We start from the raw sequence: 16316 nt of genomic DNA, 5'->3' as shown, positions 1-16316 counted from the left end.
GCGCTCCTCTAACTCTCTGTTGCTCTCTGGTGTCAGCAGTTCTTCTGCTCTCAGTGCAGCTCCTCTTGCTCTCTGGTGTCAGCAGTTCTCCTGCTCTTAGTGCAGCTCCTCTTGCTCTCTCAGTGCAGCTCCTCTTCCTCTCTGTTTCTCTCTGGTGTCAGCAGTTCTCCTGCTCTCAGTGCAGCTCCTCTTCCTCTCTGTTGCTCTCTGGTGTCAGCAGTTCTCCTGCTCTCAGTGCAGCTCCTCTTCCTCTCTGTTGCTCTCTGGTGTCAGCACACCTCCTCTCTCAGTGCAGCTCCTCTTCCTCTCTGTTGCTCTCTGGTGTCAGCACACCTCCTCTCTCGGTGCAGCTCCTCTTCCTCTCTGTTGCTCTCTGGTGTCAGCACACCTCCTCTCTCAGTGCAGCTCCTCTTCCTCTCTGTTGCTCTCTGGTGTCAGCCGTTCTCCTGCTCTCAGTGCAGCTCCTCTTCCTCTCTGTTGCTCTCTGGTGTCAGCACACCTCCTCTCTCAGTGCAGCTCCTCTTCCTCTCTGTTGCTCTCTGGTGTCAGCACACCTCCTCTCTCAGTGCAGCTCCCCTTCCTCTCTGTTGCTCTCTGGTGTCAGCACACCTCCTCTCTCAGTGCAGCTCCTCTTCCTCTCTGTTTCTCTCTGGTGTCAGTGCAGCTCCTCTTCCTCTCTGGTGTCAGCACACCTCCTCTCTCGGTGCAGCTCCTCTTCCTCTCTGTTGCTCTCTGGTGTCAGCACACCTCCTCTCTCAGTGCAGCTCCTCTTCCTCTCTGTTGCTCTCTGGTGTCAGCACACCTCCTCTCTCAGTGCAGCTCCTCTTCCTCTCTGTTGCTCTCTGGTGTCAGCACACCTCCTCTCTCGGTGCAGCTCCTCTTCCTCTCTGTTGCTCTCTGGTGTCAGCGCTCCTCTAACTCTCTGTTGCTCTCTGGTGTCAGCAGTTCTTCTGCTCTCAGCAGCTCCTCTTCCTCTCTGTTGCTCTGTGGTGTCAGCTCACCTCCTCTCCCAGTGCAGCTCCTCTTCCTCTCTGTTGCTCTCTGGTGTCAGCCGTTCTCCTGCTCTCAGTGCAGCTCCTCTTCCTCTCTGTTGCTCTCTGGTGTCAGCACACCTCCTCTCTCAGTGCAGCTCCTCTTCCTCTCTGTTGCTCTCTGGTGTCAGCACACCTCCTGCTCTCAGTGCAGCTCCTCTTCCTCTCTGTTGCTCTCTGGTGTCAGCACACCTCCTCTCTCAGTGCAGTTCCTCTTCCTCTCTGTTGCTCTCTGGTGTCAGCCGTTCTCTTGCTCTCAGTGCAGCTCCTCTTCCTCTCTGTTGCTCTCTGGTGTCAGCACACCTCCTGCTCTCAGTGCAGCTCCTCTTCCTCTCTGTTGCTCTCTGGTGTCAGCACACCTCCTCTCTCAGTGCAGTTCCTCTTCCTCTCTGTTGCTCTCTGGTGTCAGCCGTTCTCTTGCTCTCAGTGCAGCTCCTCTTCCTCTCTGTTGCTCTCTGGTGTCAGCACACCTCCTCTCTCAGTGCAGCTCCTCTTCCTCTCTGTTGCTCTCTGGTGTCAGCAGTTCTCCTGCTCTCAGTGCAGCTCCCCTTCCTCTCTGTTGCTCTCTGGTGTCAGCACACCTCCTCTCTGTGCAGCTCCTCTTCCTCTCTGTCGCTCTCTGGTGTCAGCACACCTCCTCTCTCGGTGCAGCTCCTCTTCCTCTCTGTTGCTCTCTGGTGTCAGCACACCTCCTCTCTCAGTGCAGCTCCTCTTCCTCTCTGTTGCTCTCTGGTGTCAGCACACCTCCTCTCTCAGTGCAGCTCCTCTTCCTCTCTGTTGCTCTCTGGTGTCAGCACACCTCCTCTCTCAGTGCAGCTCCTCTTCCTCTCTGTTGCTCTCTGGTGTCAGCACACCTCCTCTCTCAGTGCAGCTCCTCTTCCTCTCTGTTGCTCTCTGGTGTCAGCAGTTCTCCTGCTCTCAGTGCAGCTCCTCTTCCTCTCTGTTGCTCTCTGGTGTCAGCACACCTCCTCTCTCGGTGCAGCTCCTCTTCCTCTCTGTTGCTCTCTGGTGTCAGCACACCTCCTGCTCTCAGTGCAGCTCCCCTTCCTCTCTGTTGCTCTCTGGTGTCAGCACACCTCCTCTCTCAGTGCAGCTCCTCTTCCTCTCTGTTGCTCTCTGGTGTCAGCACACCTCCTCTCTCAGTGCAGCTCCTCTTCCTCTCTGTTGCTCTCTGGTGTCAGCACACCTCCTGCTCTCAGTGCAGCTCCTCTTCCTCTCTGTTGCTCTCTGGTGTCAGCAGTTCTCCTGCTCTCAGTGCAGCTCCTCTTCCTCTCTGTTGCTCTCTGGTGTCAGCACACCTCCTCTCTCAGTGCAGCTCCTCTTCCTCTCTGTTGCTCTCTGGTGTCAGCCATTCTCCTGCTCTCAGTGCAGCTCCTCTTCCTCTCTGTTGCTCTCTGGTGTCAGCACACCTCCTCTCAGTGCAGCTCCTCTTCCTCTCTGTTGCTCTCTGGTGTCAGCACACCTCCTCTCTGTGCAGCTCCTCTTGCTCTCTGTTGTCAGCAGTTCTCCTGCTCTCAGTGCAGCTCCTCTTCCTCTCTGTTGCTCTCTGGTGTCAGCACACCTCCTCTCTCAGTGCAGCTCCTCTTCCTCTCTGTTGCTCTCTGGTGTCAGCACACCTCCTGCTCTCAGTGCAGCTCCCCTTCCTCTCTGTTGCTCTCTGGTGTCAGCACACCTCCTGCTCTCAGTGCAGCTCCCCTTCCTCTCTGTTGCTCTCTGGTGTCAGCACACCTCCTCTCTGTGCAGCTCCTCTTCCTCTCTGTTGCTCTCTGGTGTCAGCAGTTCTCCTGCTCTCAGTGCAGCTCCTCTTCCTCTCTGTTGCCCTCTGGTGTCAGCACACCTCCTCTCTCAGTGCAGCTCCTCTTCCTCTCTGTTGCTCTCTGGTGTCAGCAGTTCTTTTGCTCTCAGCAGCTCCTCTTCCTCTCTGTTGCTCTCTGGTGTCAGCTCACCTCCTCTCTCAGTGCAGCTCCTCTTCCTCTCTGTTGCTCTCTGGTGTCAGCACACCTCCTCTCTCAGTGCAGCTCCCCTTCCTCTCTGTTACTCTCTGGTGTCAGCACACCTCCTCTCTCAGTGCAGCTCCTCTTCCTCTCTGTTGCTCTCTGGTGTCAGCACACCTCCTCTCTCAGTGCAGCTCCCCTTCCTCTCTGTTGTTCTCTGGTGTCAGCACACCTCCTCTCTCGGTGCAGCTCCTCTTCCTCTCTGTTGCTCTCTGGTGTCAGCACACCTCCTCTCTCAGTGCAGCTCCTCTTCCTCTCTGTTGCTCTCTGGTGTCAGCTCACCTCCTCTCTCAGTGCAGCTCCTCTTCCTCTCTATTGCTCTCTGGTGTCAGCACACCTCCTCTCTCAGTGCAGCTCCTCTTCCTCTCTGTTGCTCTCTGGTGTCAGCACACCTCCTCTCTCAGTGCAGCTCCTCTTCCTCTCTGTTGCTCTCTGGTGTCAGCGCTCCTCTTCCTCTCTGTTGCTCTCTGGTGTCAGCAGTTCTTTTGCTCTCAGCAGCTCCTCTTCCTCTCTGTTGCTCTCTGGTGTCAGCTCACCTCCTCTCTCAGTGCAGCTCCTCTTCCTCTCTGTTGCTCTCTGGTGTCAGCAGTTCTTTTGCTCTCAGCAGCTTACCTCCTCTCTCAGTGCAGCTCCTCTTCCTCTCTGTTGCTCTCTGGTGTCAGCAGTTCTTTTGCTCTCAGCAGCTCCTCTTCCTCTCTGTTGCTCTCTGGTGTCAGCACACCTCCTCTCTCAGTGCAGCTCCCCTTCCTCTCTGTTGCTCTCTGGTGTCAGCACACCTCCTCTCTCAGTGCAGCTCCTCTTCCTCTCTGTTGCTCTCTGGTGTCAGCAGTTCTTTTGCTCTCAGCAGCTCCTCTTCCTCTCTGTTGCTCTCTGGTGTCAGCACACCTCCTCTCTCAGTGCAGCTCCCCTTCCTCTCTGTTGCTCTCTGGTGTCAGCACACCTCCTCTCTCAGTGCAGCTCCTCTTCCTCTCTGTTGCTCTCTGGTGTCAGCACACCTCCTCTCTCAGTGCAGCTCCTCTTCCTCTCTGTTGCTCTCTGGTGTCAGCACACCTCCTCTCTCAGTGCAGCTCCTCTTCCTCTCTGTTGCTCTCTGGTGTCAGCACACCTCCTCTCTCAGTGCAGCTCCTCTTCCTCTCTGTTGCTCTCTGGTGTCAGCACACCTCTCTCAGTGCAGCTCCTCTTCCTCTCTGTTGCTCTCTGGTGTCAGCACACCTCCTCTCTCAGTGCAGCTCCTCTTCCTCTCTGTTGCTCTCTGGTGTCAGCACACCTCTCTCAGTGCAGCTCCTCTTCCTCTCTGTTGTTCTCTGGTGTCAGCATACCTCCTCTCTCAGTGCAGCTCCTCTTCCTCTCTGTTGCTCTCTGGTGTCAGCACACCTCCTCTCTCAGTGCAGCTCCTCTTCCTCTCTGTTGCTCTCTGGTGTCAGCACACCTCCTGCTCTCAGTGCAGCTCCTCTTCCTCTCTGTTGCTCTCTGGTGTCAGCACACCTCCCCTCTCAGTGCAGCTCCTCTTCCTCTCTGTTGCTCTCTGGTGTCAGCACACCTCTCTCAGTGCAGCTCCTCTTCCTCTCTGTTGCTCTCTGGTGTCAGCACACCTCCTCTCTCAGTGCAGCTCCTCTTCCTCTGTAATCACTTTGTGTTTCACCTTTATATGTTTCATTAATAATTACAGTCAGTCGCTGTTGCTTTGTGTAGCAGTGGTGTTGTTGTTGTTCTTGTGTTGTTGATGTTGCTGCTGAGGGTCGGTATTAGTTGGTAGTGATAAGCAATCCGCGGGTTGTCTGATTCGGCCGATCTTGAGTCGAAACTTTGGTTTGCGCATGAGAACTTGACCCCAAACCCAATACAAATCAATGGGGACCTGAAATTCGGTGCTTTAAAATGGCTGTAAAATGGTCGCAGTCAGGGCTATGGGGGCTGCAAAAGGAAGGAAAATGGGGGTAAGAGCCGGACAATGCGGGCAAACAAATGTGGATAGAAAAATTACTTAAAATAACAATAAAAAAATAACAATTGATGGGGAAACCTGTATGGAAAGCTTTAGGAGAAACTGAAAAGGTTTCACGTTTGCAAGTTTTGATCAAATCAGAGAGTCGATCGATCGGAGACAAGAGAAACACAACCTGTTCTGTCTGTGTACAAGGCTTGTCTGACTCTCAGATGCCGGGTCACAAGTCTTTATTACAGCCACAGAGATATGAGAAGGGGAATGGCTTTACCTTACCTCACACTGCAGATATTTTAATTGGGAATAACAAGGTCATCATTGAATACTGGGTCTCCCCAGCTTTCTATGCCTTATGTACCAAAGAAAACTTAACACAAAGACATCTCTATATCAGAAAAAACAAAGGGGTGGGGTGGAGAAGCGCTGTGCTTGTGTGAACCTGTTTAATTGATAGAATACATATGCAGATACCAAATGGCTGCTCACCTTAATGGGTTGTGCAGACCGCACAACCCGGGTTTAGAGGCCTCTGGTGTTTAAAGTGTTACCGCCGCGTCCACTGTGTCTCCTCTAAAACCGCTGCCGGAGCTCCCGATCACGTGGTTCCGAGTGTAGATCACGCGGGCGGTGACATCATCACAGGTCCTAGTTGCTGAAAGTGCATCCAGTTCCCTGCAGCTCCGAGCCACAATTCCCAGTGGGAAAGATAAGACAATGTGCAAAGTGTTGTGGTCAATTCGGGTGCCAGACACTGAATTAAGCACCTGGGACAGATTACTTAAAAGAAACGAACCTCTTTATTTAGACACTTTTATGCCCACGACGCGTTTCTGCAGAGGTCTGCTGCCTTCATCAGGTTGTAATTCTACCTGGTGAAGGCAGCAGACCGCTGCAGAAACGCGTCGTGGGCATAAGAGTGTCTAAATAAAGAGGTTCGTTTCTTTTAAGTAATCTGTCCCAGGTGCTTAATTCAGTGTCTGGCACCCGAATTGACCACAACACTTTGCACCTTATCTCTATATCAGAGACACTTTTATAAAGCTAATTTTAAAAAAATCTTAAATTAACAAAGATATATGATTAGTCTAAATAATAGACTATAAATATTTACCATAACAATTCCTCCCTTTTTATTATTTACAGACAATTTATCCATCAGCTACTTCCCATTGCTATGGGAGCCTGGAGGGAACAGATCCCGTTCACTGACGGACATCTTGCCTGTAAACCTCTTCATATATGATTACTGGAGGAGCACTGTGATATTTTGCAGATGTGATAAATAATGGTCTATGACGTCTGATCTTACGCATCTCTTTACATGGTGTCGTCATATCAAATACATCAGTTCTAGTGGTTACATACACTAGTAGTACCAACATTTATGTAATGAGGGTTATACTGTACTCTTATTCCCTATCCCCATTTCCACTATATGAGGTCAACCATTCGGTTGGATTGTCTGCAGCTCATGTATATAGGGAATGTTTGGGGACAGCATTTATATCTAGATCACCATGCAGAAGTATGAAAGTTGCAGCGGAGACTGTAAATGTGGGGATTTCTGTTCATGGCTCATGCTCCAGACAGGAAAAATCCACCCAGAATCCTCCAGTGCTGTCCTGTATAATGTCCCAGCAGTCACCTCTCCGCTCAGCACCCAGAATCCTCCAGTGCCGTCCTGTATAATGTCCCAGCAGTCCCCTCTCCGCTCATCACCCAGAATCCTCCAGTGCTGTCCTGTATAATGTCCCAGCAGTCACCTCTCCGGTCATCACCCAGAATCCTCCAGTGCTGTCCTGTATAATGTCCCAGCAGTCACCTCTCCGCTCATCACCCAGAATCCTCCAGTGCTGCCCTGTATAATGTCCCAGCAGTCACCTCTCCGCTCATCACTCAGAATCCTCCAGTGCTGTCCTGTATAATGTCCCAGCAGTCACCTCTCCTGTCATCACCCAGAATCCTCCAGTGCTGTCCTGTATAATGTCCCAGCAGTCACCTCTCCGCTCAGCAGCTCAATCATCTTGTTGCTGAGCTCTAGGATCTTCTTCTTCCTCCTCTCATGTATCGGGGGGTGCGGGGGAGGCTCTGTGATGGGGTCCGGGCTCCGCCCTCCTGACTCCTGGAGATGGATGATGGGAGTCACACCCTCCCCCGGTGTCTTCCTCACTATTGTGTAATCCTGTGTATGGAGAGAGACACTTTGGGAGAAGACGCAAAACACTAAATCCCAGATGTACAGTGGGATGTAAAAGTTTGGACACCAATAGTCAAAATTACTGTTATTGTGAACAGTTAAGCAAGTTAAAGATGAAATGATCTCTAAAAGGTCTAAAACTAAAGATGACCCATTTCCTTTGTATTTTAGGCAAAAAAAATATATAATTTTTTCATCTTTTACATTTTAAAAATTACAAAAAGTAAAATGGGCCAATGCAAAAGTTTGGACACCCTGCATGGTTAGTACCTAGTAGCGCCCCCTTGTGAAAGTATCACAACTTGTAAATGATTTTTGTAGCCAGACAAGAGTCTTTCAATTCTTGTTTGAGGGATTTTCATCCATTCATTCTTCCTTGGAGAATTCTTCCAGTTCTGTGAGATTCCTGGGGCGTCTTGCATCCTCTGCTCTTTTGAGGTCTATCCACAGATTTTCAATGATGTTCAGATCCGGGGACTGTGAGGGCCATTGTAAAACCTTCACTTTTTGCCTTTTAAGGTCGTCTGTTGTGGATTTTGATGTGTGTTTAGGATCATTATCAATTTATAGAAGCCATCCTCTTTTCAACTTCAGCTTTTTTACAGATGGTGTTATGTTTGCATCAAGAATTTGTTGAAATTTCATTGAATCCATTCTTCCCTCTGTCTGTGAAATGTTCCCTTTACCATTGGTTGCAGCACAACCCCAGAACATGAGAAGCAAAGAAAGAAGGAGTGTGTATATACAATTCAGGATCCCCAAATGGCAATCAAAGTTTATTAGTTACATATTAGAACAATAGAACACTACATGATTAAAAACATTTAAAAGCCCAAACAAAATGGGAAGTGATCATCCAAAGAGTCTATATAAGGGCTCCTATGACCTCTCCACCAAATCGCTCCAAGATATCACAAATATATGGGACATAACAACGAAAATCGAAATGGCAATATGGATACCCGGCGGCTTCTCCCTACCAATAACTGATAGGTCTCTTCAGACAGTCACACAAGGGCTCTGAATAATGGCTGATAACAGAGAATACGAGACCTGTACACAGGAGCAGAGCGGACCTGCTGCACTGCAGGAGCTGATCACATGATAGGAACGTCATAAAAGGTCCTTCACCACCTCTCTCCTGAGCTCCGCCCCCTGATCACATGACGGGAACATCCCACAGGTCCTCCAGCTCTCAGTGCAGCAGCTCCGTCCTGGTTGTGTGTGGAGCTGCTCAATGTAATCAGCCAGCAGCAGGTTTCCATCATTCAGGTAAGATTACAAGGAGGGTTTGGTACAATTTTGAGCTGATCGGAGCCTTAGTTACAGGATCCATCGGTCGTGGTCGGTGACGTCTTGTAGATGTGATCGGAGCCTTAGTTACAGGATCCATCGGTCGTGGTCGGTGACGTCTTGTAGATGTGATCGGAGCCTTAGTTACAGGATCCATCGGTCGTGGTCGGTGTCGTCTTTGTAGATGTGATCGGAGCCTTAGTTACAGGATCCATCGGTCGTGGTCGGTGACGTCTTGTAGATGTGATCGGAGCCTTAGTTACAGGATCCATCGGTCGTGGTCGGTGACGTCTTGTAGATGTGATCAGAGCCTTAGTTACAGGATCCATCGGTCGTGGTCGGTGACGTCTTGTAGATGTGATCAGAGCCTTAGTTACAGGATCCATCGGTCGTGGTCGGTGTCGTCTTGTAGATGTGATCGGAGCCTTAGTTACAGGATCCATCGGTCGTGGTCGGTGACGTCTTGTAGATGTGATCAGAGCCTTAGTTACAGGATCCATCGGTCGTGGTCGGTGTCGTCTTGTAGATGTGATCGGAGCCTTAGTTACAGGATCCATCGGTCGTGGTCGGTGACGTCTTATAGATGTGATCGGAGCCTTAGTTACAGGATCCATCGCTCTTGGTCGGTGACGTCTTGTAGATGTGATCGGAGCCTTAGTTACAGGATCCCTCGCTCTTGGTCGGTGACGTCTTGTAGATGTGATTGGAGCCTTAGTTACAGGATCCATCGCTCGTGGTCGGTGACGTTTTGTAGATGTGATCGGAGCCTTAGTTAAAGGATCCCTCGCTCGTGGTCGGTGATGTCTTGTAGATGTGATTGGAGCCTTAGTTACAGGATCCATCGCTCTTGGTCGGTGACGTCTTGTAGATGTGTGTAACGGGTCTGGGAGGCGGAACCTCTGAGCTACTATACAAGGGGGCGGTCCTTGTAAGGGAGCGGGTGGCGACCAGGGTAGACGGGCAGGCAGTCACAGCAGGTGACTGGGACAGTCTCTGGATGAACGGGCAGGAGGTCACGGCAAGTGACCAGGGCAGTCTCTGGATGAACGGGCAGGAGGTCATGGCAAGTGACCGGGGCAGTCTCTGGATGAACGGGCAGGAGGTCACGGCAAGTGACCGGGGCAGTCTCTGGGTAAAGGATTGGTACGACCTGTGGCGGCAGATGATAGACGTGAGCTCCCAGGTGAGCAGGCGAGAGTCTCTGGATAATCGGGTGGTCACAGCATGTGACGGCGGAGCCTCCAGGAAGTCCAACAGACAGGTAGCAGATGAGCGCTCCCAGGTGAGCGGGCAAGAGTCTCTGGAATAGCAGGTGGTCACAGCACGTGACGGCGGAGCCTCCAGGTAGGCAAGCAGGCAGGTAGCGGAGGAGCGCTCCCAGGTGAGCGGGCAGGAGTCTCTGGAATAGCAGGTGGTCACAGCACGCGACGGCGGAACCTCCAGGAAGGCTAGCAGGCAGGTAGCAGATGTGCGCTCCCAGGTGAGCGGGCAGGAGTCTCTGGAATAGCAGGTGGTCACAGCACGTGACGGCAGAGCCTCCAGGAAGGCTAGCAGGCAGGTAGCAGATGTGCGCTCCCAGGTGAGCGGCCAAGCTGGTCCATAGACAGACTGACAGGAGTAGGAAGGCAGACCGTCGGACCTCAGGCTAGCAAGCAGGTAGCAGGAATATCAGGCAGGAAACAGACAGCAAACTGGCAGGACTCTAGCAGAAATCAGGCAGGTAACTGGCAACGGGACCTGAGGGCTGAAGCAGAGTAGTGAACAGTGCAACAACATTGCTCGGGCACCTCCATTTTGGAGGAGGTGCCTTATATATGGTGAAGTCCTCCGGCCATTGGCCGGGGACTCCTTAGGACGGCGCGCGCGGCCCCTTTAAGAGGGAGGGAGCGCGCGCGCCCTAAGCACAGTTGCCGGGAAGGAGCGCGCGCTGCCAGCAGAGCGGGAGGAGGACGCCGGGCTCGGAGCAGAGAGGTGAGGGGAACAGCGTCCCTGCCTAGCAGAGGGCAGGGACGCCGACGCTACAATATGATCGGAGCCTTAGTTACAGGATCCATCGGTCGTGGTCGGTGACGTCTTGTAGATGTGATCGGAGCCTTAGTTACAGGATCCATCGGTCATGGTCGGTGACGTAGATGTGATCGGAGCCTTAGTTACAGGATCCATCGGTCGTGGTTGGTGACGTCTTGTAGATGTGATCAGAGCCTTAGTTACAGGATCCATCGGTCGTGGTCGGTGACGTCTTGTAGATGTGATCGGAGCCTTAGTTACCCGATCCATCGGTCGTGGTTGGTGACATCTTGTAGATGTGATCGGAGCCTTAGTTACAGGATCCATAGGTCGTGGTCGGTGACGTAGATGTGATCGGAGCCTTAGTTACAGGATCCATCGGTCGTGGTTGGTGACGACTTGCTGATGTGATCGGAGCCTTAGTTACAGGATCCATCGGTCGTGGTCGGTGACGTCTTGTAGATGTGATCGGAGCCTTAGTTACAGGATCGATCGGTCGTGGTCGGTGACGTCTTGTAGATGTGATCGGAGCCTTAGTTACAGGATCCATCGGTCGTGGTCGGTGACGTCTTGTAGATGTGATCAGAGCCTTAGTTACAGGATCCATCGGTCATGGTCGGTGACTTCTTGTAGATGTGATCGGAGCCTTAGTTACAGGATCCATCAGTCGTGGTCAGTGACGTCTTGTAGATGTGATCGGAGCCTTAGTTACAGGATCCATCGGTCGTGGTCGGTGACGTCTTGTAGATGTGATCAGAGCCTTAGTTACAGGATCCATCGGTCATGGTCGGTGACGTCTTGTAGATGTGATCGGAGCCTTAGTTACAGGATCCATCAGTCGTGGTCAGTGACGTCTTGTAGATGTGATCGGAGCCTTAGTTACAGGATCCATCGGTCGTGGTCGGTGACGTCTTGTAGATGTGATCGGAGCCTTAGTTACAGGATCCATCGGTCGTGGTCGGTGACGTCTTGTAGATGTGATCAGAGCCTTAGTTACAGGATCCATCGGTCATGGTCGGTGACGTCTTGTAGATGTGATCGGAGCCTTAGTTACAGGATCCATCAGTCGTGGTCAGTGACGTCTTGTAGATGTGATCGGAGCCTTAGTTACAGGATCCATCGGTCGTGGTCGGTGACGTCTTGTAGATGTGATCGGAGCCTTAGTTACAGGATCCATCGGTCGTGGTCGGTGACGTCTTGTAGATGTGATCGGAGCCTTAGTTACAGGATCCATCGGTCGTGGTCGGTGACGTCTTGTAGATGTGATCGGAGCCTTAGTTACAGGATCCATCGGTAGTGGTCGGTGACGTCTTGTAGATGTGATCGGAGCCTTAGTTACAGGATCCATCGGTCGTGGTCGTTGACGTAGATGTGATCGGAGCCTTAGTTACAGGATCCATCGGTCGTGGTCGGTGACGTCTTGTAGATGTGATCAGAGCCTTAGTTACAGGATCCATCGGTCATGGTCGGTGACGTCTTGTAGATGTGATCGGAGCCTTAGTTACCCGATCCATCGGTCGTGGTCGGTGACATTTTGTAGATGTGATCGGAGCCTTAGTTACAGGATCCATAGGTCGTGGTCGGTGACGTAGATGTGATCGGAGCCTTAGTTACAGGATCCATCGGTCGTGGTTGGTGACGACTTGCTGATGTGATCGGAGCCTTAGTTACAGGATCCATCGGTCGTGGTCGGTGATGTCTTGTAGATGTGATCGGAGCCTTAGTTACAGGATCCATCAGTCGTGGTCAGTGATGTCTTGTAGATGTGATCGGAGCCTTAGTTACAGGATCCATCGGTCGTGGTCGGTGACGTAGATGTGATCGGAGCCTTAGTTACAGCATCCATCGGTCGTGGTTGGTGACGTCTTGTAGATGTGATCAGAGCCTTAGTTACAGGATCCATCGGTCGTGGTCGGTGACGTCTTGTAGATGTGATCGGAGCCTTAGTTACCCGATCCATCGGTCGTGGTCGGTGACATCTTGTAGATGTGATCGGAGCCTTAGTTACAGGATCCATAGGTCGTGGTCGGTGACGTAGATGTGATCGGAGCCTTAGTTACAGGATCCATCGGTCGTGGTTGGTGACGACTTGCTGATGTGATCGGAGCCTTAGTTACAGGATCCATCGGTCATGGTCGGTGACGTCTTGTAGATGTGATCGGAGCCTTAGTTACAGGATCCATCGGTCGTGGTCGGTGATGTCTTGTAGATGTGATCGGAGCCTTAGTTACAGGATCCACCGGTCGTGGTCGGTGACGTCTTGTAGATGTGATCGGAGCCTTAGTTACAGGATCCATCGGTCGTGGTCGGTGACGTCTTGTAGATGTGATCGGAGCCTAAGTTACAGGATCCATCGGTCGTGGTCGGTGACGTCTTGTAGATGTGATCGGAGCCTTAGTTACAGGATCCATCGGTCGTGGTCGGTGACATCTTGTAGATGTGATCGGAGCCTTAGTTACAGGATCCATCAATCGTGGTCGGTGACGTCTTGTAGATGTGATCGGGGCCTTAGTTACAGGATCCATCGGTCGTGGTTGGTGACGTCCTGTAGATGTGATCGGAGCCTTAGTTACAGGATCCATCGGTCGTGGTCGGTGACGTCTTGTAGATGTGATCGGAGCCTTATTTACAGGATCCATTGGTCGTGGTCGGTGTCGCCTTGTAGATGTGATCGGAGTCTTAGTTACAGGATCCATCGGTCGTGGTCGGTGACGTCTTCTAGATGTGATCGGAGCCTTAGTTACAGGATCCATCGGTCGTGGTCGGTGTCGCCTTGTAGATGTGATCGGAGCCTTAGTTACAGGATCCATCGGTCGTGGTCGGTGACGTCTTCTAGATGTGATCGGAGCCTTATTTACAGGATCCATTGGTCGTGGTCGGTGTCGTCTTGTAGATATATGTGATCGGAGCCTTAGTTACAGGATCCATCACTTGTGGTCGGTGACGTCTTGTAGATGTGATCGAAGCCTTAGTTATTCTTAAAGTATATTTGGGGTAATAGTCCTGCTGGAAGACCCATGACCTAGGACTCAAAGCCAGTTTTCTGACACTGGGCCCTACTTTGTGAGCAAAAATTCTTTAGTATGCTTCAGATTTCATGATGCCTTGCACACAGTCAAGGCACCCCAAAAAATCTTTGACCCTCCACCATATTTGACTGTAGGTACTGTGTTCTTTTCTCATTCTATTTTCGGTAAACAGTAGAATGATGTGCTTTACCACAAAGCTCTGTCCTGGTCTCATCTGTCCACAACACGCTTTCCCAGAAGGATTTTGGCTTAATCACGTACATTTTGGCAAACTGCAGTCTAGCTTTCTTATGTCTCTGTGTCAGCAGTGGGGTCTTCCTGGATCTCCTGGCATAGCGTTTCATTTCATTCAAATGTCGACGAATAGCTTGCGCTGACACCATTGCACCCTGAGCCTGCAGGACAGCTTGAGTTTCTTTGGAACTTAATTGAGTCTGCTTATCCACCATCAGGACTATCCTGCTTTGCAACTTTTCATCAATTTTTCTCTGCCGTCTACATCCAGTTCTCTTCTCTTTTTGTTCTCCATGCTTAGTGTAGCAGACAAAGACTGAGTCATCTTCTCCCCTTTTTATCTGGTTTCAGGTGTGATTTTCATTTTGCCCACACCTGTTACTTGCCACAGGTGAGTGTGAACGAGCATCATACGTTTGAAACAAAGTTGTTTACCTACAATTTTGGAAAGTGCCAACAATTCTGCCTTGCCCATTTTTGGGGTTTTGTGTGAAATTATGTCCAATTTGCTTTTTTCTGTTTGTTTTTTTTTTGTGCTGTTACAATACACACAAAGGAAATAAATGTGTATAATAAAATATGTGTAATTACAATCATTTTCTAGGGGAAATATTTCATTTTCTAGAACAATTTCAAGCGTGGTTCCAACACTAATTTCGGCCATGACTGTCTGTGTGTGTGTGTGTTGTGAGGCAGTGACTGGGATCGTATACGAGAGACGTTATATATCCCCCAGAATGTGTACAGAGACCTATTAAATCCATTGGAGTGCATTGTAGTCACAGACACACCTGCGGCTGCAATGCAGGAATGAAGGTGAACATTGACCTGGTCAGACTATCTGGCTAAGGCAGATTAGTAAAACCCGGCAGGGCCTTCATTTCTTGGAGGAGGCTACAGGAAGGCAGTGGGGCGGCCTCCTCCCTCCAACCCGGGTTTTCCAGTGGCTATTGCCACAGGTCCTTTAAAATCCCTGCACTAAGGATTAGTGTTGTTCATTGTTGGAACCTGCCAGGAGGATAGCAGGAAAGCTTGACTGGCCTGTGTGTAGCTGAACCCACGCCTGGGAAGGCTCTGCACCCGTCAGGCTCTGAGCGGCCGTTGCCCACGGCAACCATTGTTATGTACTTATGTTAACCCGACTGCGAACTGGAGGACTTTCTGTTTTACCCGTGAGGGCTGAATAAAAGCTGCTTATGTTGGACTTGCTTGGGTCACTGCCTCAGTTACTGCACGGTACAGCTTGGTGGAGAAAGCGGGCATTGTGACTGAGGCATACCCCACTGGCAGCTGCATGACCACAATCCGGCCTGCCACCTTTCAGCCCCACCCCGTGGACAAAATGGAGGAGCTGTTAAAGCAGTTGGTACTCACCCAGCAGCAGCAAAAAAACAAATGAACTATTGCTGCAACAGATTGCTGCCCTGCGGGAAACGGCCATAACGCCGATTCCGGAACGTTGAGAGGCCTGGGACAAGGTTCACTCAGTCTCTCTGTAGAAGTTGCTGTCAAACGCAGATGCCCTGTCCCGGGCACCCTGTATGGTGACAAATGTTCAACCCCACAAGTTTGAACAGAGGGGGGGGGATATGTGAGGCAGTGACCGGGATCGTATACGAGGAACGTTATATATCCCCAGAATGTGTACAGAGACCTATTAAACCCATTGGAGTGCATTGCGGTCACAGACACACTTGCGGCTGCAATGCAGGGATGAAGGTGAGCAATGACCTGGTCGGGCTATCTGGCTAAGGCAGATTAGTAAAACCCGGCAGGGCCTTCATTTCTTGGAGGAGGCTACAGGAAGGCAGTGGGTCGGCCTCCTCCCTCCAATCCGGGTTTTCCAGTGGCTCTTGCCACAGGTCCTTTAGAACCCTGCATTAAGGATTAGTGTTGTTCAGTGTTGGGACCTGCTAGGAGGATAGCAGGAAAGCTCGGCGGACCTGTGAGTAGCTGAACCTACGCCTGGGAAGGCTCTGAACCTGTCAGGCTCTGAGCGGCCCGGCGCGGCCCTTGCCCCCGGTAACTGTTGTTATGGACTTATGGTAACTCGGCTGCGAACCGGAGGACTTTCTGTTTACCCGTAAGTTGCTGAATAAAAGCTGCTTATGTTGGACTTGCTTGGGTCACTGCCTCAGTTACTGCACGGTGTGAACACCGCCTCCTTACAGTATATATAAAGATTTACTGTTTTACTCTAAGTACTCTTAATTGCAGGTTTAGGACACAGGTGGTCACACAGAAGACATTTCCTCTCAAATATGTGTTTGCCTCAGTTGCTATCACATTGTCTGAGCGGACCCTGACCGCTGATATCTGCTGCCTCTTCCAGCTTGTATCAGTCGCTGGCTGTGTGATTTTAGCCATGTATGTGTGACTCTAACGTTGGAGGGTTTCAGAGATGGACATACTTTAAAAGACGCCCGCTCCGCCTGAGTGACAGATCTCTCCTTTCGTGACTGTATGAAGACAGACCTATCAGTCATTGGTATGGAGAAGCTGCCGGGGGTCCGTATTTCCATTTATATTTTTGTTGTTATGCACAGGTAAGGGAGGGCTCATCTATCACATAGTTGTGAGATATCT

The 16316-nt window shown here is 51.0% G+C and overlaps 1 protein-coding gene across 4 annotated transcripts in view; it reads left to right on the top strand.

Moving 5' to 3' along the window:
• Positions 1-8316: 8316 nt before the first annotated feature.
• The window catches only part of LOC141272660 (uncharacterized), a 35161-nt gene continuing 27161 nt past the window's right edge, over positions 8317-16316 (top strand). For 2 of the 4 annotated variants that reach the window (XM_073683618.1, XM_073683608.1), the window contains exon 1: positions 8317-8439. In XM_073683618.1, the coding sequence (XP_073539719.1) occupies positions 8331-8439 (109 nt within the window). In that variant the 5' untranslated portion in view covers positions 8317-8330. Of the gene's footprint in view, positions 8440-14081; positions 14122-16316 lie in introns of all 4 variants that reach the window. The other 2 variants (XM_073683600.1, XM_073683626.1) reach the window with 2 other exon arrangements.

The sequence above is a fragment of the Phyllobates terribilis genome, unplaced genomic scaffold (genome assembly GCF_046119375.1).
Source record: "Phyllobates terribilis strain yellow unplaced genomic scaffold, ASM4611937v1 Scaffold_1__5_contigs__length_1240528914, whole genome shotgun sequence".
Taxonomy (NCBI): domain Eukaryota; kingdom Metazoa; phylum Chordata; class Amphibia; order Anura; family Dendrobatidae; genus Phyllobates; species Phyllobates terribilis.
The sequence above is the reverse complement of the archived record's forward strand: the minus strand, read 5'-3'. Positions and strand labels throughout refer to the sequence as shown.